Below are 27,835 nucleotides of genomic sequence, written 5' to 3'. Positions count from 1 at the left end.
TTTAACTGTATAATGCTCTATTTTTCTGTATTCTCCTTCTTCGATGTTGTTTATGTCCTGTATTACTACTGTGCTGAGTTGATGATATAAATAAATTTTGTGTGTGTGTGTGTGTGTAAAACACGTGCGTGCATGTGTCTGCTCCGTTGGCGTCACTCCCAAGGCCCAGATGGCACTGCAGCTGCACGAGCGCATCCAAACCGGCAGTCTGGATATGAAACTGGACGCTCTGAAGGACTTGGCCAACGCATCCCGAGACATTACCTTCGCTCAGGAGTTCATCAACCTGGATGGCATCTCGCTGCTTACCCAAATGGTAGAGAGTGGCACAGAGTAAGTGAACCTTCTTCTCAACTCGCTATTCTCGACGTCCTTTTTAATTTTCTGCTGTGCCCACGCAGCAGGACTGAAGCTGTTGAGTCACACTGCAAGGCCCACTGACTTGTACTGTTATTTTATGAATGAGTATAGTTTTGGAATGAGTGACTGCTGAGCAGCAGTGGCTGTGTGAAAAAGGTTTTGAAGTCTTGGGAGCAGAAGTGAGTTCACAGTAGAGAGGAAGCACCGGGGACATATTCTGCTATTTCAGTCGTCTTTGTCCTCCTCTTAGCAGGCGTGTGTGTATGTGTGTTCGAGTGTTTCTGCAGTTATGAGGCACAGTGTGGTTTGGCCTAGTGGGTTGGCCCAATTCAAGAGTGGCTAGACAGTCTCTGAGGTGGAACTTCTGCAGTCCTTGTCTAACAGAGGCCCCATGAGAAACCCGCAGTAACCTGACTGCAACATCACCTGCAGTGATGAAACAACAAGAGAAATTTTAAGTTCGAATGAGGCGAGTTGTGGAACAAAGAATAGAAAAGGAAAGAGAGAACAGGAGGAATTGAAAGCGAAAAGAAAGGGAACGAGGAATAAGATATAGCCGTCACATGTAGGGCAGGCAATAAATGAGCTTATCGTTGTTAAAAATCGTAATATTTAGATATTGAAAGGCAAAAAAAATTAGTTCCGAATTTTCAGTGGTTCTTTCGCCACCTAATTTGACTCTATGCCATTCATATTTTTAAAGCTCTGTCATGTTAGTTTCGCATAAGCACTGATTGACACTACGGCTGAATCCCAAATGGGTTTTACCTTTATGTAGGGAGCATGTATTTTAAATAAACTGTTCTAGCCATTTCGTGGTTTTGCATACGAAATTAATATGTTTGTTTAAGCAGGATTGTGGATTTGAATTCCATTTGTTTTTACTGCTTCGTGTTGTATTTGCTCTTTGCTATCTTTGTTGTGACGCGAGGGGGCAAAGGGTATTGCTGGGTTTCACGTGACGTCACATCCGCCTCATTAGTTATTCAGAACTTTAGCTGGTGGTCTGCCAAAGCTCAGCTGACAAAGCGTTTGTACGGAGAAGGTGCATTGCTCGCGTGAAAAATGCCTTACGCTTGCGTCGTTTTAGGTTGTTCGAATTGATCAAACCATGAAACTGATAAAAGTTTCTGAAGGGTTCCCCGTGAACTAATAAAAAAGGGTGAACGAACACAGGATTTCACAAAAAGACGTCGAGAAAGGTGGCTTTTGAACCTTGCACTGAAATCGAAGGGAGCCGAGTCGAAGCGTGCTCGAGTTTGCAGTGATCCCTTGGTGAAAGGTTTGTCTCTCCTTCTCAGCTACGTCCTTAGTGTTTTCCAAGTACTTTTCTTGCTATGTGTCATTTTACAGTACTTTTTTTTAGTCACGAAGCGCTAAAGTCCCCAGCTGTTTTTTTGTTTACTTCTCACTAAGTCCATATGCATGAAGGTCGCGACAAAATTGTTCCCCAGCCGTACAGTTACAATGCGCCGTGATCACTTCTCCGTCTTGTTTAACTAAGATCCAGGTCTTTAAAGGGCTTTCTGATGATCTTTGTGAATGATTTAGCTGAGAGATAAGAGCCAACACAAGTGAGAATCAAGCCAACTGTTGTTTGTTTACACTTCAACTTGCAGCGCTTCGTTGTAAAGACGTGAACGAAAAGCTTTAAAAAAACAAAACAAAACCATACTTACACAGGCAAAAACAATACAGGATTCATTCGGCAGCGACTTGATAGCGAGGTCCTTTACCCAGCCACATACAAAAAAAAAAAAAGTTGTAAGCCTCCGTACTGTTCCACACTTTTATCTGTTTTGCGGTGTAGAAGGACGTCTGCAACACCAGATAGTTTGAGATGATGGGGAACTCGACTGAAGGGTAGTTTCGAGATCGTATGACAAATCCTTCTTTCCCAGACTGTCGGGGTCGATTCCATTGCACACAGCAATCTTCTGAATAGATCTAAAGCCAGCAGTGGCTTCAGGATTACGAGCGTACTCTGATAAGTTTAGACCACCAGCTATTTCACTTCCGGTAAAACCGCTAAGAAAAGTCACGTGACTGAAACCCAGCAATATGTGACGTAGGCCTTAGATTTTTAGTGTGGCCGATGGAAAATGGTAGGGGGGAGAAACGCACTGTTTTGACCATGCTTCTTATACCTGTTTTAACAAGTATAAATTCTTTTGCTAATTACAACAACCTTTTAATTAATATTTTGTTGCTGCAAATGGACCAAATAAATTGTTTTTGCAACCGTATCAAGGAGCGTGCGTTCTAATCCATCCCGGCTTTAACATTTTTTTTTTTTTCACCACTTTTGGAATTATGGAACAAATAGGGACTACATAAACTGTCCAAAGGAGTATTTTTACCTCTGGAACGGATCAACACTATGATTAAATCTCAGATTGCCTTTGATATATGGTTTAGATATAACCTGGGTGCGATTTGTTGGGGGGGATCATCCCCCCCTCTGGTTTTTATCTCTGCTGAAAAAAAAATCCTCGGGGACAACCCCGTCAATAAAACAAACAAACCAAAAAAAAAGTTGACATGACAGGCATGTTGTGACACAGTTTTCTATGGTCTACATTGCACTCACTTTCAAAATGACCCGAAGTGGCAGCTTTGATGTTCACGAACATCCCCAGCAAATAGATACATTGTAGATAATAACAATATCTTTGCGTTCTCGCAGGGATGCAAACAGCGCGCCTTTTGGCGGATGCCGCCTTTTTCACGGCCGATTTTTTTTTTTTTTTTTTTTTTTTTCGGGGCGTTGGAGTGTCTGATTATAATTTCAAAGTAAATTCTGTATTAAAATTACTAAATAAGCAAATCCGTTACAGTCCATGAAACAGGAAGTATAAGGATGAGAAAAAAACAGTTTAAATCGGAAAGCTGCGCACAATGTGAACTGCGCCATCAGAGCAAACTGTTCATTTAGTATTCATGTATTTTAGTGATTTTCGAGTCACTGTCCATTTAATCCGGAGGGAGAGAAACATCACAGCAACGCGACAAGCAATGCGAACTTTGTTGTGTGTTAGTGTTCGTGTATTTAATCAGAGAGATAGGAAGATGAATTTACTATCTCTGGTTTAGTGTTCGTTTTCATTTAGTGTTATTCATTTGATATCATCGGATGTTATTGAGCTGTTGACGTTTCATGATTAAAAAAAAAACATCCCCCCTTCTGGTTTTTTGACAAATTGCACCCTGGATATAACCATTGGCTATAAGGTTCATTACTTGGTTTCTACCCAATGTAGTGAGCACATAGAGTGAATAAGTCAAGTCAAGTCAACTTTATTGTCAAATATGCTCTACATGCTCGACATACAGCACAGATGAAATATCAGTCCTCTCTGACCCACGGTGCAAACTGGCAATGCAATAAATAAAAATAGAATAATTGAAAAAAACAAACAATATAAACAGTATAAACACTCTAGATAGGAAACTAGACACAGACTAAACACTCAAACAATATAAACAGTATAAATAAACAGTATAAACACTAGATAAGAACAAGACAGACTAAACACTCAGACAATATAAACAGTGTAAACACTAGATAAGAACTACACACAGACCAAACACTCAAACAGACAATATAAACAGTATAAACACTCTAGATATGAACTAGACGTAGACTGACTAAACACTCATATATATATATATATATATATATATATATATATATATATATATATATATATATATATATATATATATAAAATGAGTGATTCCACGCTTATGGGTACTGAAATGGGGACATGAACTTATTTTTAAAAATTCACCTAAAACCATTTCTTTTTTTTTACCATCAGGTCACAAAACATTTAATCTTTAATTAATGATATGTTAAAAGATAACTTTAATTTTGTGAGATGTAATAAAAACATATTTATATGCCAAAGTCAGAACGTAACAGAAGTGTTGTGGACATATATATTCTCAATTTTAACAATGTAGAATTACTTTTTGAAACATAGGAAAGTGATGTTTTAGCAAATATAATTAATAAACATGTGTAGTAGAATAAACATACACATTCTTTCAATAAGATTAACATGGTATAGAGCTAGATTGTAATTTATTTGTAACAGATGCGAGATGGACAATCGTAACAGAAGTAATGTAACAGACATCATTTTGGAACTCATAGGCTTGACTTTGGCATATAAATATGTTTTTATTACATCTCAGAAAATTAAAGTTATCTTTTAACATATCATTCATTAAAGATTACATGTTTTGTGACCTGATGGTAAAAAAAGAAATGGTTTTAGGTGAATTTTTAAAAATAAGTTCATGTCCCCATTTCAGTACCCATAAGCGTGGAATCACTCATATATATATATATATATATATATATATATATATATATATATATATATATATATATATATATATATATACACACACACACACAAATTGGTTCAAATAACCAAACAGTCAAGGGCACTTGAGGTATAGCAGGTAAACATGAAATAAGCAGAATAAACAAATGAGGTAGTGCGGAATAGTGCATGTTTACTGTAGCTGTTTTTCCCCTATGGATCTGATCGACACTACAACTGACCTCTAACTGTCCTTCTGTTACGCATAATGAATTCTACCCTATGTAGTGAGCATGTATAGTGAATAGGAAGCGATTTGGGATTCAGCCTGGTGTTTAACAATACAGTGTTACAATGCAGCAGGCACTTATTAGAGATGCAAATGGCTGAATCTGAAATGCCATATGTGAATAATTCAGTAGACATCTCCAGGCACTAGAACACACTTTGTATAGTCTTAAGTAGTGAGTATTCCATACGAATAGGAAGCCGTTTGAGATTCAAGTAAACTAAAATGACTTGAATTGGCAGTTTGTTTCATATGGATAATGGCTGTAGCAGAGGAAGTGTTAAAAAATTCAAAATGTTTCTGATAAAATTTTAGTTTTATCGCTTTAAAAAGGAAGTAGCCGCAAATGCATCATTTAGTGACGATACCAATATTTGTATAAAATCGGATGATTTAATATTTGAATGCCTTAAAATTCGGAGGCATTTTTGCTGCATTTCCACAGCCCTACTGGTGTGTCTGTGATTTGAAGAGATTGACACAGGGTGATGGTGCAGAGCTCGACTGACGCACTACAGATTTTTCATAAAGCTCTCATGTCTCTGAATGTTTATGAACGTGAACGATTGTCCTCCAACCCCGGCTGAATCTCGTCCAGGCCAGTCAGCCTCAGGACAGCATGGAGCCACTCAGCATGGCCTCTGTGGGGGTGGTATATCACGCTTTTGTTTTCCCTTACACGTTCTCCTAATTATTCCTCCCCCCATCAAGCAGTAAAGAGCAGGAGAGCAGGATGAATGGCTTTTTTTTTCCCCCTCCTCTCCTCAGTCAGGTCTTCCAGGCAGATAGTTTCCTAATTTGATGCTGATGGAGAAATGTTTACCTCAGGCGTCTTGTTTATGAGCTCGAATTCAGAGTGTTGGATGAGGAGGTTTTCTTTCAGTTTTGCCCGAGAAAGCTCTGCTTCATTCCATATAGGGAGTTGGACGAATTGTTTGTTTTACCCCTCTGCTTTTAGCCTCATCATTTTCGCATCATCCTCCGATTTCCTTGCCGAAAATATTTCCAGACCACTATGAATTGGTTTCTATGGGCACGCCATACATAAAGCAGCTCTGTGTCAACATCTCTTGCCCTCAGAGAGTCTCTCTGTGGGTTTCTGTGCAGTCCGCTCATACCAAAAGACACCACGACGTACTCGCACATCTTACTGTATGTTCATGCATTGGCCAAGACTCAACATTCCTGCCACAGATTCCTGCTCCGCACTGACCATGCTGTAATTATTCTGGAGGCTGAGGCATGACGGCACTCTTGAGGGCACAGAAACCGTGCTCAGGGATCGGGCTGGTGACATCATGAGGCATGCATGTGTGTGAAAGCCTGGTTGAGCAATAGGACGTCTCCCTCTAGTGGCTCTCGGATCTTATTAAACCATGTTCCATACATGCCACAAGAGCCGGCGTGAGAGAACAGTGCAAGGCAGTGGGCCAACATGAACAATGTGCTTCTGCTTGAAAATACAGCATGTCACACAATCAATCGCAGCAGGTTTTATCCGACAACCAGGAAGGCATGCTGTCACGCTGCATTATAATATGATTACATGTGTACACTAGGGATGGAGCACAAAGCCAAATATTCCTTTCTGTATTAGAATTTAAAGCTGAAGTGGGTGTGGCCTGAATATGAACTGTTGTGTGCGAGACTTTGTTTGTTTGTTTGTTTGTTTTTGTCATTCGTGTTCATGTCGTAAATGTGGCCCACAAGCTTCATGAAAGTAAAACCCTCCCACTTCCATAATGTTTTTGGCCCCTGCATACTTCTAGTCTCAGCCAAAAACCATGCGAACCATTCTGTTAAAAATATAAATAAAATAAATAAATAGTGCACCTTTTTATTTGTATATTTTCTATTTATATCAGTTGAGAGCACATTATTTGTTCATTCTGAATAATGCATTCATATTTGTATTCAGGTACAGCCCTAGTGTATACAGAAGGAATTGAATTGGGTGCACTTATTTTTATGGTTATTGTAAGATTTTTATATATTGTTATAGCTCTATTCCCGCAATACAAATGTTATATATGTGCATATTTTCTTATATTTTTCAATATTATGTGTACATATCTCCATATATATATTTTTTTTCATTATTTGCGCAAAGTTTGTTTTGCTGGAATGTGTGCATTGTGTTGATTTGATACGATATGAGTGCTGATGAGATTGTGGTGAGCAGTGCTCTGCTTTCTCAAGTGCTCAGCTTTGCATGCTTATAAGATCCATGTCTTTTTGTTCTCGACTTTTCAACTTGTGTGATGTTAAACTTTTTTTTTTTTTTCCCAAATGTTGGATGAAAATATTTGCGCTGTCACTAGCCTGCTGTTTCTCTTAGTTCTGGCTCTGATTTCAAATTGTATCAGAAGGAGCCCAGTAGATCAGACCATTTTGTTTTTGTTCATTTTGCTGTCTCCCTGACGTCAAAGTTTTTAAATCTTTGCAGAAAGTATCAGAAACTACAGAAGATGATGAAGCCCTGGTAAGCCCCCCAACCCTGATCTGGATAACCCAAACTGTCTCTTAGTCTCTAATCCTACACAGTCTGCATGATCTGGCTCAAACTGATGGGGAAAATCACGGCACCTACTTCAGCCGCAAGCAATCTTTAATGAGTTTTATGGGTTTGATTATGTTTTTCCCCATATAACCCAATCAGCACCTTTCCTCTCTTTGCATGTGGTATTGGGCAATTCGGGCTTTTAAGATGTAAATACTAACTACCTTTCTCACATGGCACATGTAGCTGTAGATTAGTTCTATTTAACACTAGATATTGAATCCTTTTGCACATAACGCTAATATTCTTTTTGGATGTCATGTACCGTATGTGATGTAAGATTTATTAAGTGAGATTGTGTTGAAATTCCCGATGCATGAAAGTTGCCACAGTGTATATATGTATATTTTTTTTAATTAAAAAAAAAATTATCAACTTTTTCATTTTTGAGACATAAAACAGACAGTACCTAAACACACACACACACGTATGTGTATATACAGTATGTGTATATTTTTTTTTTTACCCAAGTAGTCATGTAGGGAATAAAATAAGACAGCGTGTGCTGTTAATAGGAAAATAGTCAACAACATATTGGTACACTCAGAAAATAAAGTACCTTATTGTACTTTTCGGGGTACAACGGCTTGTTACTCTAGCAGTACCCTCTAAGGTACTTATTTGTACCCTTTATATACTGCTTGGGAACATGTATGTACCTTTCTTGACCCTGAAAAAGTACAGTTATGGCCCTTTTCCACTACCCTTTTTCAGCTCATTTCAGCCCGACACGGCTCGCGTTTCGACTACCTCAGAACAGCACGACTCAGCTCGTTTCAGCCCTACTCAGCACCCAAAACTCGCACGGTTTTGGAGTGGGGCTGAAGCGAGCCAAACCGAGCCGAGTGGGGCTAGGGGCGTGAGGAGACACTCCCCTGTGCACTGATCGGTGAGGAGGAGTGTCCTCACATGCCCACACACACCCCGCGAGCACGCTGAGATCTGTAAACACCGTAAACCCGGAAGAAGAAGAATTACGAATTATGAGAATTTCTGAAGCCTTATGCGCCTCGCCTCATCTATACGCTCTTGCCAGTATCTGTTGGCGTTGTCGGTGACAACAAGCCACAGCACCAAGACCAGCAACACTAACGACTCCATGTCCTCCATGTTTATTGTTTACTATCCGGGTTGTGAGACTACCGCTTAAAAGGTCACTGATGTCACTGTTTGCGCCGCCTAACGACATCACGTGACGTCCACTCACTTTCGCTAACTCCACCCAATGTGTCCACCCACTTCCAGCCAGCACGGTTCAGCGCGGTTGTAGTCGAAATGCAACTCCAACAGCCCCATTCAGCTTGACTCAGCACGACTCAGCACGGCACGGCACGGCTCAGCCCAACTCAGCCGCGTTGGTAGTGGAAAAGCGGCATTAGTTACCTTGAGGTCCAATAATGAGCCCTGGGGGGTACGTTTGTGTTGATTTGTACCTTGGGGACAGAAATGGACTCCTCCTGTACCCTTATTTCCGACAGTGTATGATGTGGCCCCTTGCCAAACCGAGTTATTGTTCTCACCCTAAAGCTGATGATTTTCCTATCTAAGCACACTGCAAAATGATTTATTCCTCTTCAACGACAGCAATTTGCCAATCATTACAATTTTCACTTTATTAACAATCAACACATCATACTTTTTATCTGCTTAGAGTAACATTTTAATGTTGTGGAATGGCAGCAGAACAGGTTAGTTTCTGTTCTTGCTTATGGTGTTTCCTCATCGACCTCTCTTTTTTTTTTCCCTTTTAAAATTGATAAGACCAAAACAAAATGAGTAGAAATTGGGGGGGGGTGCTTACACCACCAACAAGTCTTGTCCTATTGAAGAAAAACTTTCAGATATTTGATCTTGCTGTGACCTCAACCCTGCTTGGATCCATTCCAAGATCTTATCAGTTCATCTTCTGGTTACAGTGATAATTCCATATAAATCGTACAAACATTGTCGCCCATTCTTGAGAAATTGCACTAATGAGAATCTTGGATGGACGGATGGACGGGACACCTTGACTGTTAAAGAAGCGCCGACACTAGAGACTCTTTCCATAAATGTAACTTTTAAATAAATGTCTCCTTTCACAAAATTCCACCATATCAACAGATATACATTGTTTGTTTTTTGTTAAATAACAGGTGCGTCAATTGTTTATTATTAAGCCTTTAGCATGTAGGTTGTCCATCCTGTTATCAAGTTGTTGGAATAGAAACGATAACCCATTAAAACGAAGGTGTTAATACAAACCTCTCATTTGTCTTTCAGCTAAACTCCTATCCTAGTCAGATTGTTATAGAAAATTAATCAACGCATGTACCTATGGTATACGTTTTCTTGATACCTTTCCATCGAAGACCTCAGCTTCTCCTACATTTCTATTTTCAGCCCGAAAAGCAAGTCTTGGGAGCAGTTAGTTTGTTGAATTGTTGTTCATAATCTTTTCTTAAAGTCCTTAAAAAATGTTCAGCCTGACATTGTATTGGTTTATGGCTGCTGCTCAATTCCATGTGCAAATGCTTACGTACTTCTAACTTCCTGCTATATTAAAATGAATTTCCCACTCCAAAAAACACTAATTCCAGATTAACCCATGTCTGTCAACCTCTAACAATTTACCAACAGCCTTTATTAGTCTTAGACGTAATCTGTGGTACATTTTATTGTTAGTTTCATGTTATACTGCTTTTATTTAAGATCTAAATTTTAGGAGGAAGGTCTTTTTGTATGTATTTATTTATTTATATATAAAGATGTGGCAATAGAAATATCTAAAGGCGCAAAATACAAGTTTTTTTTGAAGCTTAAGACCATTCAGAGTTGCTTGCTTCTGTTTATGACAAAGTACAGAATATTACCAGCTCTGTGCTTTGTTTGCTTAAAATGAATTCGGAGCTTTTTCTTCGATGATCTATGCCCTTCCCCATCAGACTAATAATTTTATGCAATTGCACGAGATTGCGCTGTACAGTCGTGTTGCTGAACCGCTGATGCCTCGCCCCTGCTGCCTGTCTTCTGCTCTGTGGTGTTGTAGAGTAGTTAGAGGCTGTAGTGCCATGCTGTCTTTGCCTTCTCCTTTATGTCTCAGCTCTCTGTGGCTCCCCTCTTGTCATGGCGTTGGCTAAAAACTCCTGCAATTCCCCTTCCCCAATAAGGCTGAGGCTTAGTTGTGCTCCAGATCAGCTCAGTAGGTAGACATGAACCTAGTGGCTGTCATCTTGTTTCTTGCAGCTTCGGTGAGATACTGTCTTACACGTTGACGGCCTTCGTGGAACTCATGGACCATGGCATCATCTCATGGGATACATTCTCAGTGGCCTTCATCAAGAAGGTGTGTTCATGAGGCAGTGTGGGATGATTGTCTTGTGCTGGGTGTACACTGTATGGTTTTGAAACTCGGATCAAACCTCAGAATTGGACTGGATGTAGTGTTCGGATGTACCGGATTTACTGACCAAACAATCTCGGCCTCACAAACTGATTTTTCCAAAGTGTGTGCGTCTGCCCGATATCCCAAAGATAATGCACAACTACAGGGCTTTCTCAACAACATATGAGGAGCATGTACAGGTTTTTAGACATGGAATGGAAAAGAGTGGTCAAGAGCACTTCAGGAGTTTGGACCCCTGATGATCTATAGGTGGCTTTTGCAGAATGTAATATGTATTCCTGCAAAATTAATGGACAAAAGAAGGCTTTGCAGTTGCTCTATGTTTAAATTTGGTTAAAATACCTACAACGATTTAAATCAATAGTTAGGTATGGTTCATTGAGTAAGCATCGCGTTCAGAAGGCTGCATTCTTGGACGTTTTCGTATCCTTTAAAAGCGCAGATTAATTTCTATGGGAACAGTTTCTTCACAGACGTGCACAAAATTACGCCGGTCGTCTGTTAAAGTTCACTGGAGTTTAACTGTTGATAAAAAGCCCACTTGTGGAGGCCATGAGTCAGCCACAGACCTTCTGGGTGAGGCTTCTGTCATTCATGCTGATTTGATGAAGATGGAGGAGAACCTAATTGTTGGTGGTTTAAATCCAGAGATGTACAACTCAGATCTGTAAGGAAAACTGTAAGAACCTCAGCTTGGTACACTGTTTTAGAGAGAGAGAGATACAGACAGAGTGCACAGGTCTATTAGATTATAGCTCAAAATATAGAAAATCAGTCTCCACCTACAAACATGCCTAAATCAAACACGAATGTCTGTTTTCTGAATAGTGACACTGTTATGTAACAAATATAATGTAATATATGATATTTAAATAATATTGGCTGGCTTTGAGTGGTCGATCAGATATATTCCATTCAGCTAGCATGATCCTGAACAAGTCGAAGACGAGTTCAATATCATGCTAGCTGAATGGAATATATCTGATATACCATGAAAAAAAAAAGCCAGCCAGTATTATCATTATACATACACTCTCTTCATATCAACATTCTCAAAGGCCAACACTAGCTTACCTGCGAGTTGGCTCTGTGGGTGCAGCAGTGCAGTCATCTTCCAGCCGGTGTAACGTTCATCAGTGGCGTTAGTGAAGGCCAGTGCTAACTTACCCGCGACTCGGCGCTGTTAGCACGGCAGTGCACACACGTTCCAGCCGGTGTAGCGTTCATCACTAGTGTTAGCGAATCCTAATAAAGCGGTCAAGCCAGTACTATCGAGAAAAAGTAGCACAGACTAACAAGCAAAAAACTAAGATTTCCGTCTCCAGACTCTTCTTCCATGCACGCTCGCACTCATATTAAGTATTCATTTCCCTTTGTAATTTACTGAGTTACTTTTAAAACCAACATTGACAACTACACACAGCAGAGCTACCTGGCAGCATCTTCTGTATTTAACAAAGCAAACCTGGTGGCCATGTTTTGTTTACAAATTGTCACAGTCGCTCGCTAGCGCGGAAGTTTTACGTCTCCAACATGTCTCTTTTCCAGCTTTTCGACGTCCATTGGTATGTTTTTTGTTTTGTTTTTTTCCCTTGTAAATATGCGTGAAGAATATTTAATGAAGTTTTGGTAGCCTTTCGGGTGTTCAACGCGTCTTTCTCTTTCCTGGCGGACACAGAAATGATTGTGCGCATGTGCAGCAGAAAACTCTCATTGGATATTCGCATCAGCTCCAACGTGTGTCGTGTTGTCCTGACAACGTGCGATGTCACAACAATATTCAACGCTCGTTCTCCGTTGGATAGAGTGGCGTAATACATGTAGGGTAAGCGATATGCTAACAATATTGCATGCTATCAAACCAAATGAATGAAACCCGCTAGAAGAGAATAGAATACATGTTTTTATTCCATGGAAAAAGTGTCCTGTGTGTATAATAATATAATATACGATATGATAATATATTAGCATTTCTTTAATTTACGTAATCTCCACCCACAAACATGCCTAAGACAAACCACCAACACGTCAATGTGTTTTCTAACAAGTGCCAACATTACAATCAGCTCAAGGGTGGCAAGGCTTGTTTGAAGAGTGACAGCTGCCAGCCTGTGCCACCCCCTTCAACATATGTGTCTGGATAATATTTCATCATCATCCTACTCTGACAGACCAGAATAGAAAACATTGTGTGGCTCTGACAGATCCACCAAGGCTGAGAGGGGGGGAAAAACTATTGGAAACTGTATGAGCACTATGTTGTGGCATTAGACTTGCTCTGCGTACATATAAATCTTACGATTCAACTATACAACAGGCCATTCAAGCAAGAATAAGATTTCTAAAATCGTACAGTGTATACCCGGCTTTACACAACTGCTTCCTTTTCTTCTGTAACTCGCAACCAGGAATTTAACCTTTTCTTGTTTGGCCTTCCGCTGCAGATTACAAGTTTTGTGTGTAAGTCGTCCACAGACTCGGCAGTGCTGCAGAGATCTCTGGCCATCCTGGAGTCTATGGTGCTCAACAGTCAGGACCTGTACCAGAAAGTGGTGCAGGAGATCACTGTAGGCCAGCTCATGCCTCATCTACAAGGGTACGGAGAGCTGCTGTCCCACAGGGACCCCGTTCAGAAACTGTTGGCCCTGCATTAGAGCTTGTGCATTATCAGGTACAATAACAAAACCGACAAAGACGGAGTGTTCTATGCTTCTGTGACCCTGGGTATTGTTTTTCTGTCTGTGTTCAGGACGGATCAGGACATTCAGACTTACACTATCGCAGTGATTAATGCTCTTTTCCTGAAATCCCCCGAGGACAAGAGACAGGTACGAACAAAAGCACACTACTCATATTTTATCATGATGGCCTTTCTTGCAGGTAAATTGCACTAAGGGGATTTGGTATGATGAACAAAACCTCTGAGGAGAAATGATCCTTCAGACAGCTGGTTATATTGGTGGGTTTTTTTTTTCGAACACCTGAAAAGATTGTGTTTTAGAAACCGCTCTTGAGTATTACCTTTTTTAATGACCGTTTTGGTTCTGAAATCTGAGCCACAAAGTATGCACACCTGTGACAGCATCACAGTAATGGAATTTTGTGATAACGCACCAAGTTTTCTGTCTGTATAGACTAATTTTTGCCGGCTGTGTTGCTTAACAACCAAAACACACCGTAAACAGACTACATTTTGTGGCTGAATTATTGCTTATCGGAAATAATCTAAATAATGACTCAAATTATTTATTGAACCCTGAATTCTATCATATTGCCACCGTTTTGTTCGAGCAATAAGAAACTCGAATGTGAGTCACAGTGATTTTTATCAGATGCTCTATGTATTATGCCTTTACCCATAATAAAATCTCTAATGCATGCAATGCAGTGCAATGGCTTAATCCTTCTCTGTACCTAATTACACTAAAATTCTGTCAGGAATATACCGTCATCGTTTTTCATTTCCCTAGCACTAATTATATCAGTAGAAATCTAGCGTTAATATTAAAGCTCAGTTAAGCAGGTAGAGTTTCCAAATTCTGAAGCAGTAAAAGTAGAAGGCCTTTCGATTTCATAAAATCAGTGAAATTTAGTTCCCTCTGAAATTTGGTCATTGTGATGTATGTTTATTTCTGTAATATCTAAAAAAAAAAAAAAAAAAAAAAAAAACCCACCCAGGCCGTTCTGTAGCTGGGAAGTTATTTAATTTGAAGGGATTCCCTAGCAAATAATGCGCGTAAAATTGCTCGCTTCGCGCAGTCAAGCAGACAGAGGAAGTCCGTGTGCACACATGCAGGTTTACCGCCTTCTTCTTCTTTTGGGTTTTACGCCAGCTGGCATCCAGTGTTGTATTACTGCCATCTACAGGTTTACCTTGACCGTGCACTGACAGTTCCATCATTCTGTCGCTAAACGAACAGCTGATCACACCGAGGTGCTCGCTGACCGCCGATATTTATTAGTTTGGTCCTGCGTTTCCTTTCCTTCGCAACATAACGTCTTTTCTTCTCGCTTTCCGTTACTGCAGTCGGTCTTTCACATTTCATTCGCATACTCGCGTCCTCCATTTTTCTCTCCTGTTTCAAATTTGTATCCCACAATGCCTTGCGCGAACAGGGAAAGCCCACCAGGTAATGCGTGACGTAGTATCTTGAATTGGGTCATGGTGAAGCAGGAAAAAATAGCGGAGAGTTTAGGGCCACATGGCTCTAAATTCCTTAATTGTTCTATTTAAAAAATAATAATAATGATAAAATTGGAAGTCTGTGATTTTGAATTCAATAGCTTTCGGTCCACTAAACAAAAATAATTGGGTGTCAGGGAAAATTCTTTTTATGACCTACACTTGAAAATCTGAAAGGCATTCTAGCTTTAAGGAACCCCAACCTCAAAAAACATCATTTCAATTTGGTTAATTCCTCCTGGATGGGTTTATTCGAATATATATATATTTTTTGTCTGGATAAAAATACTCAAAAAAATCAATATGATTGTTTAATATAACTATTTCTTCCTAAATTAGCTGCAGGGTTCTAATTAGACCAAAATATCAGCGTAGTGGCACCAGTCATAACAGCCGGGGGTTTGGGGGCTGCCTTAGGCCCCCAAAAGCTCACGGGTTCTGCATGCTCAGAGATGCATCCTCGTGCATTTCCTAGCACTTGCAGGCCTTCCTGAAAGTCACTCTTTTTTGGTAATATTGAGATTTTTTTTTTTTGGGCTAAAAGTTGCTGTGATTTGTTTTTGATTGAAGACTTATTATAATTAATATTTAACTATATTGGTGACCTATTTATGAAATAAGAATAAACAGCCAGTTGATGTTCACCAAGCGTCAGCTTTATTTTCAACTTCAGCCGTTCAATTACAATCAGGGCTTTGAACCGGTTCAAGGAACGAAAACGAAAACCGGGAACTTTTTCTATTTCACATGGAACAGAAACGAAACCAGAAACTTTATTATTTTTTATGTTCCGGAACAGAAACGCTTATTAAAAATAATGGTAACCGGTTAATACCGGTTTTTATTTCGTTCCTCAAAGTTTCTGTAGCCTACAAATAGTCATTCTTCTCCTGCGCAAGTTTCTATGACCCGCTGGGGTTCACTTCCTGTGTGACGTTCGCTGATTGAATGGAGAGAGCGGGAAGGTGGACTACTAGTGAGTAAATGCATTACTGAGTGTCTGAGCAAAGAAGAGCCTGAACGATGCAACCTCCCTATTGGCTGTTTGTAAAAATGTATCAGTTGTTGCCCTTCCCACGGGAATCATCGCGGGCTCGAGAGACGAGACCTGACGAGTTAGTTCGCTGGTAGCAGAACAAAATGTCTGGACACAAATCGGGTTTTCAGAAAAGGAAAGAAAATAAACGGAGGGTCGAAAATACAAAAAAGGAGGCAGAAAATGCAAAACGAGTTTTAAGGTAGGACAAATGGTTACTTTTTAAGGCAGCCCGCCGTGGCTGCAGGCTTTCAGTTGCGTCATTGAATGGTTACTTTTCTGAGGCAGCCCGCCGTGGCTGCCTGCAGGCTTATTGATTATAGCCCATTTAGTTAAAATAGTTGATATAAAATGTTTATAGTTATAGTTATGTGATGGTTGTCCTGATTTAGACTTGGTTTTTTTGGGGGGGGGGGTTGCGCAATGTTGCACCCGGGTCCAGATTAGGGCAGAACCGGCCCTGGCTACATTTCAGCTGTAGTTTATGAATGTATGTACTTGCATAGATGTGTACTTCCAATATGGCGCCTAACAAAATCTCGCGGCGCGGTGACGTCATGCGGTAGCCCTCTATAGGGCCTGACTAGCCTTTGGTAACACACTAAACGAATTCTCTTTCATTTTTGGCACTTTTTCTGTTTGTGTAGATGGGAAGACATACTGAGAATCCAAATCGCCAACATTTGAAATAATAATTGTTTTGAATTATTTCTTGTCTTATTTAATGAAGGTTGTAATAGAATTAGCCTACATTTGGCTTAAGCTGGATGAGACAGAGACAATTTTATAGTCATTTGTTAAACAGCTGACAGGGAACGTAATTAACCGTTCCGGGAACGAAATTTTTTTGTTCTAACCGGTTCGGGAACGTCTATTTAATGGTGGAACCCAAAACCGGAAACGTTAAAATTCCGTTTCTGTTCGGAACGAACCAATAGGAAAAAAAATTCCGGTTCAAAGCCCTGATTACAATCCATGACTATCCTGAGCTAACTCATATCATACCTTTCCCTACTGACCGTTACTCCGACGGTTTCAATGTATTGTGTTGCATCATTAAAAAAAAAAAAATTGCCGGGGACTGGTACGTATTACATGCATGGTGCGTAAGCGCCTCTTAACACGGATTGCACTTTACCGTGAACACAGTATAAGGAAGGAGGTAAACCGGACTAGCATGATCAGTGACTATCTCCACACGGAACCACTCGGGCAGCTATGCACTGGACACTGATATGGACGGGGTGTGGAGTACGTCCGAATGTAGAACATTTGCATGGTGGTGCGCCGTTGTCGCCGCGTCGAAATAACAAAAGAAAATTAAACAAAACACCACATTTTCAAGATTGACAAGTCTTTTTATTAGTGTAACGGCAACTTTTACAGGCTTGTTGGCAATATTGTGGGCGTAGCGGTTAAGGGAACATTGCGTATCGGTCCGATATGCTGAAAAGGCTTAGCTAGAACCCTGAGCTGGATAGTTGTTCATTTTAGCGATCATCATATGTCTCTACATATCAACTGAAGTCTTTTTACAGAATGCTAGATGTACTAATGGATGTACTGTCTCGCTGCTGTCTGTTTTCTGCTTTCTGCACGACTAACACAATTGCCTTTGCATCTCCTCTCACTCTGTTACTCTCATTTTCTTTTCCGTGCTGCATTTGTAACGGTAGTATGATCCGAACATTGTCAACATCCTTGATTGTCCCCTTACCGTAAGTGCATTCAAACTGAGATATAAAATGCTTTTCTCCAACCCTGCTGTTTATTCAGCATCTTAACTGTGTGTGTTTGTGTTTGCAGGAAATGACTCACATCCTGGCACAGAAGCAGTTGCGCCAAATTATCCTTAGTGTGAGTGCCTTTGTTTGGCTTTCTCCCTTTGGCTTTCTTTTTTCTTCTCTCTCTCTCTACTACTATCCACATTAAAGTGCATATCCTGGACCAGTTTAATTTTTTTTAATATGAAAGTATGTCCCTTTACACACTCCTCCAGAAGGGTAATTTTGCACAAGGCCATCTGTCTACAGCAGAAAAAAATAAAACAACAAAATGTGTCTGGAAAAATCCCAAGGGAGTCTGGAGCCAGATTCGTGACGTCACCTGCGGAAGCGCCAGCAGGCTGCGCGAGCTTTGCACAGTTTCAGTGCACAGCCTGTGTAGACCAAGCGCTCCCATTTCTCTCTCATTGTCCGGTCTTTTGGGAAACGATGAGCACTGATCCCATCAAGATTGGTGTTGCTACACCCTCCTACGATACATCTGTTAACCATTTTAATAATTACACGATAACGTTGAAGAAATTTGCAGAAAACCACCAGGTCGTTTTCTCATAAACAAACCAGCACTGACGTAGGATTCAGAACGAGGCGTCCCGCAGATGACGTCACGAAAATCAATGTTTGCCGGGAAATCCAAATGCCAAGTTTTTTCAGAGGCGGACCAATTCGCCTCAAATGGCTTGATTTAAACTGAATTTTTCTGGTATTGCGCAAGGTAAAAAAAAAATTGCAGAGAACGCAGAATGTTACAGATATTTGACCAAAGTTTAATATAAAATAGGAGAATTACATTGATCTTGTTCCTGAATTTACCCGTGAGATGCACTTTAAAGCCATCTAAATTTTTATCTCTGTGCTTTCTCCTTATCTGTGTTCCAGCATGTAATCAGGAGCCCTAAGCCCATTAATGATGAGATGGCCCACCAGCTTTATATGCTGCAAGTGCTGACCTTTAACCTTTTGGAAGATCGCATGATGACCAAGATGGACCCTCAGGACCAGGTGTGTGTGTCTCTGTCCTTGATAATGTGACATAATTGTTTGCATTTAAAAATAATCCGATAACTGAAAAAGTGATTAAAGTGTTTGTGTACTTCAGGAATCTGATAAGATGAAAGCTTTGACATGTTAGTTGTAAGTGTGATGGAGAAATCATGTATAGTACTGTGGGGAAAAAGTCTTAGGCACATGGAAAGAAATGCTGTAGACCAAAAATGGCTTAAAATGATGAAATGAAATGTTTCAACATTAAAAAATACTATGAACGGTAGTTCATAGTAAGCCATAATAAATGAATCAAAGTCAGTATTTGGTGTGAGACAACCCTTTGTTTAAAACAAAAACAGTCTCAGGTACAGTTTGATAAGGAAATGAGCTGTAGGGTTTACTGAGCATCTTACAGAACCAGCCGCAGTAACTTCTAGACACTGTGACCGTTACACTTGCTACTTAATTTCCAGCAGCCTTCATTATGTTTTCTTTTTTAATCTGAAAAGTCGTCTCTTGTGTAATATTCTGCTCAGATACAAGCATTGTTTTTCCGTAACATTTAATTTTGTGCTGGAAAACGAATGTTTGGACTCTAAAATGTTTTCGTGCTGACTCGATAATGTAGAATTCAGAAAACAGAAATCTGTAACAAAGTTTGTATGAAAAAAAAAAGGTGCCTAAGACTTTTGCACAGCACTGTAGTTTGCTGTTTCCATGACCATTCGAATCATCCAATAACTGTGAAAAGCTAATAATCATATTATTCGTGTGCATGTAAAGCCATATAATCCTCTCTCTCCGTGTCGTACACACAGGCTCAGAGAGACATCATTTTTGAGCTGCGGCGGATCGCCTTCGATGTCGACTGCGAGTCCAACAGCAGTGGCAGTATCGAAAAGCGCAAGTCCATGTACACCAGAGACTACAAGAAACTAGGCTTCATCGTAAGTCTGTTTCACCGTCTACACTGATGTCTCATCGGACTTGTTGATTAGAAACATTTACAAGTGCTCACGTCGTGTTATTACACTCAAAAGTCAGGGTGTTAATTTGCAGGCTTTTACTGGGGATTGGCTTCGAGTTATTTACACTTGTAACGTTTGAAAAGACTGATGCGCCCATTTCAAATTCGCTCGTCATAATGGGCTTGGTGGAATTGCTCTTTTAAACCTTTGAGTTAGTTTATTGTATGTCTCGCTAGTGTTCCCTCTAGCTTTTATAATGATAAAAACAATTATAAGAAAATGAAGCAATGCCGAATTTATTCATGCTCCAGCCATCCATTTTGGCATATCGCTACAGTGACGTGGCCACTCTGACGGCTTCAGCCATCAAAGTGTCTAGGGAACATTACAGTAGTGGTTTCCCGTTGCCTTCTACTGGATTATTATAGAGATTTTCTCCTCTCAATCATTCACACCAATGGACAATTTTAGAGCCGCCAGTTTTTTTTTTTTTAAAGATTTTTTTTGGGCTTTTTTCACCTTTATTGGATAGGACAGTGTAGAGACAGGACAGGAAATGAGCGGGAGAGAGAGACGGGGAGGGATCGGGAAATGACCTCAGGTCGGAATCGAACCCGGGTCCCCGGATTTATGGTATGGCGCCTTAGCCACGACGCCCCCAGAGCCACCAGTTAGCCTAGTGGTGGCATGGTGGTGTAGTGGTTAGCGCTGTCGCCTCACAGCAAGAAGGTCCGGGTTCGAGCCCCGTGGCCGGCGAGGGCCTTTCTATGCGGAGTTTGCATGTTCTCCCCGTGTCCGCATGAGTTTCCTCTGGGTGCTCCGGTTTCCCCCACAGTCCAAAGACATGCAGGTTAGGTTAACTGGTGACTCTAAATTGAGCGTAGGTGTTAATGTGAGTGTGAATGGTTGTCGGTGTCTATGTGTCAGCCCTGTGATGACCTGGCAACTTGTCCAGGGTGTACCCCGCCTTTCGCCCGTAGTCAGCTGGGATAGGCTCCAGCTTGCCTGCGACCCTGTAGAACAGGATAAAGCAGCTAGAAATGATGAGATGAGTTAGCCTAGCCTGCATGTCTTTGGACTGTGGAGGAAACCCACGCAGACACGGGGAGAACATGCAAACTCCACACAGAAAGGCCCTCGTCAGCCACTGGGCTTGAACCCAGAACCTTCTTGCTGTGAGGCAACAGTGCTAACCACTGACATCACTGTGCCGCCTTATTGATGCTGCTGGGTCAAAAAAAAAGTTTAACTGCTTAACATCATCAAGTGCCTGAGATGAGCAGAAAATCAAGCCTGCTGCTGTGGCTGCATATTTTATAACTGCTCTGAGGACTTTTTTGTGTCTTACTGAACACCTGCCACGCTCTCCTCATTATGGGTTTGGCATATCTTCAGAGAGATAGAGAGACAGGAGGTGAGCAGATAAGAGGGGTGAGAGAGACCGAGAGAAAGAGAGAGGGGAGGTCTGAGAAAATGAGAAAAAGCATATTACTGTCTGAGCTATAGCTTTCATTTTCTGTGGCTTGTTAAAGACCCCACCTGCTGCTGTGTGCTGTCCACCGATAAGGAGTGCTCTAAAATCTGACAAACACGCACAGAATACCTAGAATTTGCAGAGCGACTGATTTAGATCCTCTCGCTTGTCTGTTCTCTAGTAGCAAATTTTTCCCTTCGTTTTTTCTGGAGTCTTGCAGGGGCTGTTTGGATCAGCTGTGCTAATGAGCCATATGTTCCCATATGTTCTGGAGCTCACAAGATCCAGGTCATGCAGATGGAAGTGAAAGTAGCCGGGGGGTTGCACTGTACACTATACTTGTTGGAACCGAATGTCAATGTTTGAATACCATTTGAATTTTCAGATTATTTATGTATAATATTTTAAGGCAAAAAAAAAAAAAATCCACATTGTGAATGTTTAATATGCCATGTTCTAATTTCTCTAAAGTATGCCTTTCCCAAGCTTTGAAGAAGGAAATCTTCTCTGAATGAAGTCATTATTTTCTTTGACTGACTCTGATCTCAGACAGAGTTCTGTTAGGTACTACGCAAGTGCCTGAACGCTGTTATGTCGTACCCTATATTGAGGTTTTTCACCTGACGTCACAGGGTCACCTGACGCCCCGGTGTCCGCCATTTTGAAGGTCAAGCTAGCTAATGTCAACAACATAGTAGCTAGTATGTTACTGTAGCAATGTTTACGTTCAGTCATTTGGATGACCGTTAAAACCTTTCAGTCTCAAGTTTTTCCTTTACTGTATTTACTAGTTTACTGTAATTATGATCCGGCAGCTATTTACACCGGATCCAGTGTAAATAGCTGCCGGAGTGTGCTCCGGCTTGCTCCCCCTCAAATTAAGCAGCGCGCTCCGGCTTGCTCCCGGAGTGCTCCGGCCGAGGTTCCGGAGCGCGCTCCGGCTTGCTCCCCCTCAAATTAAGCAGCGCGCTCCGGCTTGCTCCCGGAGTGCTCTGGGAGCAAGCCGGAGCGCGCTGCTTAATTTGAGGGGGAGCAAGCCGGAGCGCGCTCCAGCAGCTATTTACACTGGATCCGGTGTAAATAGCTGCCGGATCATAATTACAGTAAACTAGTAAATCCAGTAAAGGAAAAACTTGAGACTGAAAGGTTTTAACAGTCATCCAAATGACTGAACGTAAACATTGCTACAGTAACATACTAGCTACTATGTTGTTGACATTAGCTAGTGCTAACAGCTAGCTGCTAGTGCACTACTACAACTACACCGACCCTAATAATACAGTTCTTGGTCATTGCCTGGTAACAGTAAATTTATAACGGGCCATGTCTCAACAGACTAAGAAGTTATTTCAATGACATTTAATAACATTTTGTTTATCCTGAGGACCGAAAGTAAATGAAAATGTGAACAAACCTTAGCTGTAATCAGATGGCGACCACCGGCTCCAGGGACGACCCGCTGATGTAGGCATGTTACCCAGCCTGACACAAAATATTTGTAGGCATCCAAACTCTTATACGCTTTCAGATCAATACCTGTGTATGGCGATGGGTTTTTAACGACATAGGTATACAGATCATGTGGGCCGAAGTCAGGTAAAGACGAGGGCTTCGTGTACTTCCGTACGTCAGTGAACAATCCTGGTGGAAGCAGGTAAACGTCGTTCTCTAAGCCTGCTAACTTCAATTTTTGCAAATACCTCTCCCTCTGCTCGCCCTGTAAATGCCCTACATCGCTGGATAGTGAAGGTGTTTTCTGCATCTCGCTCCTTTTTCTTTTATGTTTTTTGTTTGTCGCCTTCCTCGCATTCAAACTGATTCGAGCCGTGACGTCCAAAATGGCAGCCTAACGATGCATCACATGACTTGGTCACGTGGGTGAAAAACCTCAATAGTGAACACATGTAGTAATTTGGGATTTGACTAAGCTGTTGTAGGCTTGAACATTTTTTTATCCATTTATCTCCTACTATGTTTCGTAATGTTTACGAAACATAGTAGGAGATAAATGGATAAAAAAAATGTGTTCACATTCCATGATTTAAGCAAAACAAACACATAGTGTAGCACTGATGATGATGATTGATTTTTTTTTTTTGGCTTCCTGAAAAAAAGCATAGATGACGTAAAAGATTTAAAGGAACTGGACAGGCCTAATGTGGGCATGTTTTAAATACAGTGTCTTGCAAAAGTATCCATCTCCCTTGGTGTTTGTCCTGTTTTGTCGCATTATAAGCTGGAATTAAAATGGATTTTGGGGGGGTTGGACCATTTGATTTACACAACATGCCTACAACTTTAAAGGTGAAATTTTTTTTTTTAAATTGTGACACAAACAATAATTAAAATGAAAAAATAGAAATCTGGAGTGTGCATAGGTATCCCTGCCCAAAAGTCAATACTTTGTAGAGCCACCTTTTGCTGTAAGTCTCTTGCGGTATGTCTCTATTAGCTTAGCACATCTAGCCAGTGGGACTTTTGCCCATTTTTCAAGGCAAAACTGCTCCAACTCCTTCAAGTTAGATGGGTTGCGTTGGTCTACAGCAATCTTCAAGCTATGCCACAGATTCTCAATTGGATTGAGGTCTGGGCTTTGATTAGGCCATTCCAAGACATTCAAATGTTTCCCTTTAAACCACTCCAGTGTAGCTTTAGCAGTATGTTTAGGGTCATTGTCCTGCTGGAACATGAACCTTCATCCCGGTCTCAAACATCTGGCTGACACAAACAGGTTTTCCTCCAGAATTGCCCTGTATTTAGTGCCATCCATCTTTCCTTCAGTCCTGACCAGCTTTCCTGTCCCTGCAGATGAAAAAACATCCACACAGCATGATGCTGCCACCACCATGCTTCACTGTAGGAATGGTGTTCTCAGGTTGTTGGGTTTGCGCCACACGTGACCTTTCCCATGATGGTCAAAAAGATCAATTTTTGTCTCATTTGACCAGAGAATCTTCTTCCATGTGTTTGGGGAGTCTGTCACATGCTGTTGGGCAAACTCCAAATGTGTTTTCTTAAGCAGTGACTCTTTTTCTGGCCACTCTTCCATAAAACCCCACTCTGTGGAGTGTACAGCTTAAAGTGCATATCACGGGTAAATTCAGGAGCAAGATCAATGTAATTCTCCTATTTTATATTAAACTTTGGTCAAATATCTGTCACATTTTGCTTTTTGTGCAATTTTTTTACCTTGCGCAATACCAGAAAAATTCAGTTGAAATCAAGCCATTTGAGGCGAATTGGTCCGCCTCTGAAAAAACTTGGCATTTGGATTTCCCAGCAAACACTGATTTTCATGATGTCACGTGCGGGACTCCTCCTTCTGAATCCTATGTCAGCGCTGGTTTGTTTATGAGAAAACGACCTGGTGGTTTTCTGCAAATTTCTTCAACGGTATCACGTAATTATTAAAATGGTTAACAGAGACGTATCGTAGGAGGGTGTAGCAACATTACATTCTTCATCCAAAGGTGAAGTAACATTGCGCTCAGGTGACAATTCCATATTTCAATGCAAAATCGCTCGCTGCTAAACTTGATCTACACAGGCTGTGCACAGAAACCGTGCAAGCTCTCGCAGCCTGCTGGAGCTTCCGCAGGTGACGTCACGAATCTGGCTCCAGACTCCCTTGGGATTTTTCCAGACGCGTTTTATTATTTTATTTTTTTCTGCTGTAGACAGATGGCCTTGTGCAAAATTACCCTTCTGGATGAGTGTGTAAAGGGACATACTTTCATATAAAAAAAACAAATTTGGTTCAGGATATGCACTTTAAAGTGGTCTTATGGACAGATACTCCCATCTCCACTGTGGATTTTTGCAGTTGCTTCAGTGTTCTCTTTGGTGTCTTTGTTGTATCTCTAATTAATGCCCTCCTGGGCCGGTCTGTGAGTCTCTGACCTGTTTGGAGGCGCCTTGGTTTTCATGTTGCTTGTTTAGTCGTGTTGCAGAGTCAGGGTCCTTCCAGAACAGGTTGATTTATACAGACATCATGTGACCGATCATGTGACACTTTGCACACAGGTGGATCTTAATCAACTAATTATGAGAGTTATGAAGTGAATTGGTTGGGCCAGCTCTTATTTAGGGATTTCATACGAAAGGGGGTGAATACCTATGCACACTCCAGATTTCTGTTTTTTCATCTTAATTATTGTTTGTGTCACAATAAAACAACAATTTGCACCTTTAAAGTGGTCGGCATGTTGTGTAAATCAAATGGTGCTCACCCTCCAAAAATCCATTTTAATTCCAGCTTGTAATGCGACCAAACAGGACAAACACCAAGGGGGATGAATACTTTTGCAAGATGCTGGATAGAAATTTGCTTGAGTCTCGCTCTCGCGCTCTCTCTTACTGGTGCTATTTTTTCTTTCTCTCAGAGAGCATAACACAACATGGCTTATGACATGTTGCTACCAGCTCTTTTAATATTTCTTTTCAACTGTATTGATGCTCTTCAGGCGTGAGTGAGAGAGAGAGCGATCTTCCCTTTATCTTTAATCAGCTCTTGACTCATCTCTCCTTTGTTGAGGCTCTGTGAACCATTCTAGGCTTCATCACTCTCGTACAGATCGAGGACAAAGCCAGCATAATGTCTGATCGCGTGCGCATGGTGGCCTGCAACAGCCTGCAATCCCATTCCATGCATTTCCTCCTCACATCCAGTGTTCCTGGTATAGGCTCTAGATCCACTATGGCCCTGACCAGAATAAATCCATCACTGAAAATGAATGAAAAAGGAAATGATGAAATGAAAACAATTTTAGGAAAATAAAAAATGATCCTGTAAGGATGTTATTGGTGCACTACAGCACATGAAGTGTCACCCCATAATATCAGGAAGCAAAATGATTTCTGTTAAACTTTTAAAATCATTGTCAATTTTCAACTGTTTTTGATGGAACAAATAACATCAATGACCCAAACGTTTTTGCTCCATGTGTAACCTGACAGCAGTGATAAGTGATGATATATCCACCCTCAAGTACCATGAGTTCTGGCGGCACGATGGTGTAGTGGTTAGTACCGTCACCTCACAGCAAGAAGGTTCTGAGTTCGAACCCAGCGGCCGGTGAGGGCCTTTCTGTGTGGAGTTTGGATGTTCTCCCCGTTTCTGTGTGGTTTTCCTCCGGGTGCTCCAGTTTCCCCCACAGTCCAAAGGTTAGGCTAATGTGGGGCGGTCTTGGCCTGAAGTGCCCTTGAGCGAGGTACCGAACCCCTGACTGCTCCCTGGGTGCTGTAGTGTGGCTGCCCACTGCTCTGGGGGTGTGCGCGTGTGTTCACTGCTTCAGATGGGTTAAATGCAGAGGATGAATTTCACTGTGCTTGAAGTGTGCATGTGACAAATAAAAGTTTCTTCTTCTTCCTACACAACTTTAGGGTTTGGTACCTGACCACTGGGCAAAAAAGTTCAGTTAGTTTTCTGTCAAAGTCCCAGAAACTCTGCGTGTCATGATGCTACTGTGACTTCTCGAGAATACTGTGGTCTCACACTGCAAAAAATGGCCTTTCAAAAATAAGAAATAAAAGATTAAAACAAAGCATATTTGCTTGAATCAGGTGAAAAAAATCTGCCAATGGAACTAGTCAAATGTGACTTGGTAAGATTTCTTAAAGTAAGATGAAAAATCTAACCTGTTTTTAGATGAAATAATTCCAAAATAAGACTGGGGAACTTATTATGTGAGATCTGATTAACTCAAAATAATCAAAATAGTTCTTATAACAAGATCGTACTTCTTACATTTAGCCATTCAAGTCATTTTTATTTATTTCATTTTAAGGGTATTTCACCTGAATTCATGACAAAGTCTTAGCCGTAAAAACTGAATTTAAGATAAATATACTAATATTAGGATTGTTAAATTCTACAACTAAGCATTGCTAACTTAAAAGATTCTCCTTTTGTGACCTGTAATTAGTAAAATACTCTAGATATGAGACCAGAGACTATCTTGAATCAAGTTGACGACATGTGTAGCATTGCAACAAGTTTTTTTTTTTTTTTTTTTCCATTTCAACATTCAAACATTAAAACATCTCTTAAGATTCCACTTCCCCAGGACCTCAGGCACCAAAAAAAAAAAAGTCTACACATTTTGACTTACAGTGCTTACACAACGCCAAAGCAACAGTGCATTTTGGGGGCACTGACTATTCATGTGTACGAGGGGTTTACAAGATCAGGCACAAAAACCCCCCAAACAAACAAAAAAAAAAAAACCACTGAGCTTAACTCACAGCATTCCAAAAAGCCCTCACTAAAACGCCCTCCACTTACTCATAAACTTTTTGAAGGCACTTGTCTGGTCTAGAGTCTGTACAGCATCTAGAAGGAGCTCACTCTGAATGACTGAGAAAACAGTCGCGGTAAACTTAGGATATGTAAGGCGGAGTTGAATTGTAATGAAAGATTCAAAGATTTCAATAAAGTTCATTTATTCCCAAAACAATCATACTTTGTTTTTTTTTC

The 27,835-nt window shown here is 40.8% G+C and overlaps 1 protein-coding gene across 4 annotated transcripts in view; it reads left to right on the top strand.

The window, feature by feature from the left end:
- Positions 1-27,835, top strand: part of elmo1 (engulfment and cell motility 1 (ced-12 homolog, C. elegans)) — a 202,476-nt gene that overhangs the window by 94,300 nt on the left and 80,341 nt on the right. For 3 of the 4 annotated variants that reach the window (XM_060942765.1, XM_060942766.1, XM_060942767.1), the window contains 8 exons: positions 164-333; positions 7,430-7,465; positions 10,769-10,868; positions 13,373-13,524; positions 13,678-13,756; positions 17,954-18,004; positions 18,811-18,933; positions 19,737-19,865. In XM_060942765.1, coding sequence (XP_060798748.1) covers positions 164-333; positions 7,430-7,465; positions 10,769-10,868; positions 13,373-13,524; positions 13,678-13,756; positions 17,954-18,004; positions 18,811-18,933; positions 19,737-19,865 — 840 coding nt within the window. The remainder of the gene's footprint in view (positions 1-163; positions 334-7,429; positions 7,466-10,768; positions 10,869-13,372; positions 13,525-13,677; positions 13,757-17,953; positions 18,005-18,810; positions 18,934-19,736; positions 19,866-27,835) is intronic. The other variant, XM_060942768.1, reaches the window with a different exon arrangement.

The sequence above is a fragment of the Neoarius graeffei genome, chromosome 16 (genome assembly GCF_027579695.1).
Source record: "Neoarius graeffei isolate fNeoGra1 chromosome 16, fNeoGra1.pri, whole genome shotgun sequence".
In the NCBI taxonomy this organism is placed as follows: domain Eukaryota; kingdom Metazoa; phylum Chordata; class Actinopteri; order Siluriformes; family Ariidae; genus Neoarius; species Neoarius graeffei.
The sequence above is the reverse complement of the archived record's forward strand: the minus strand, read 5'-3'. Positions and strand labels throughout refer to the sequence as shown.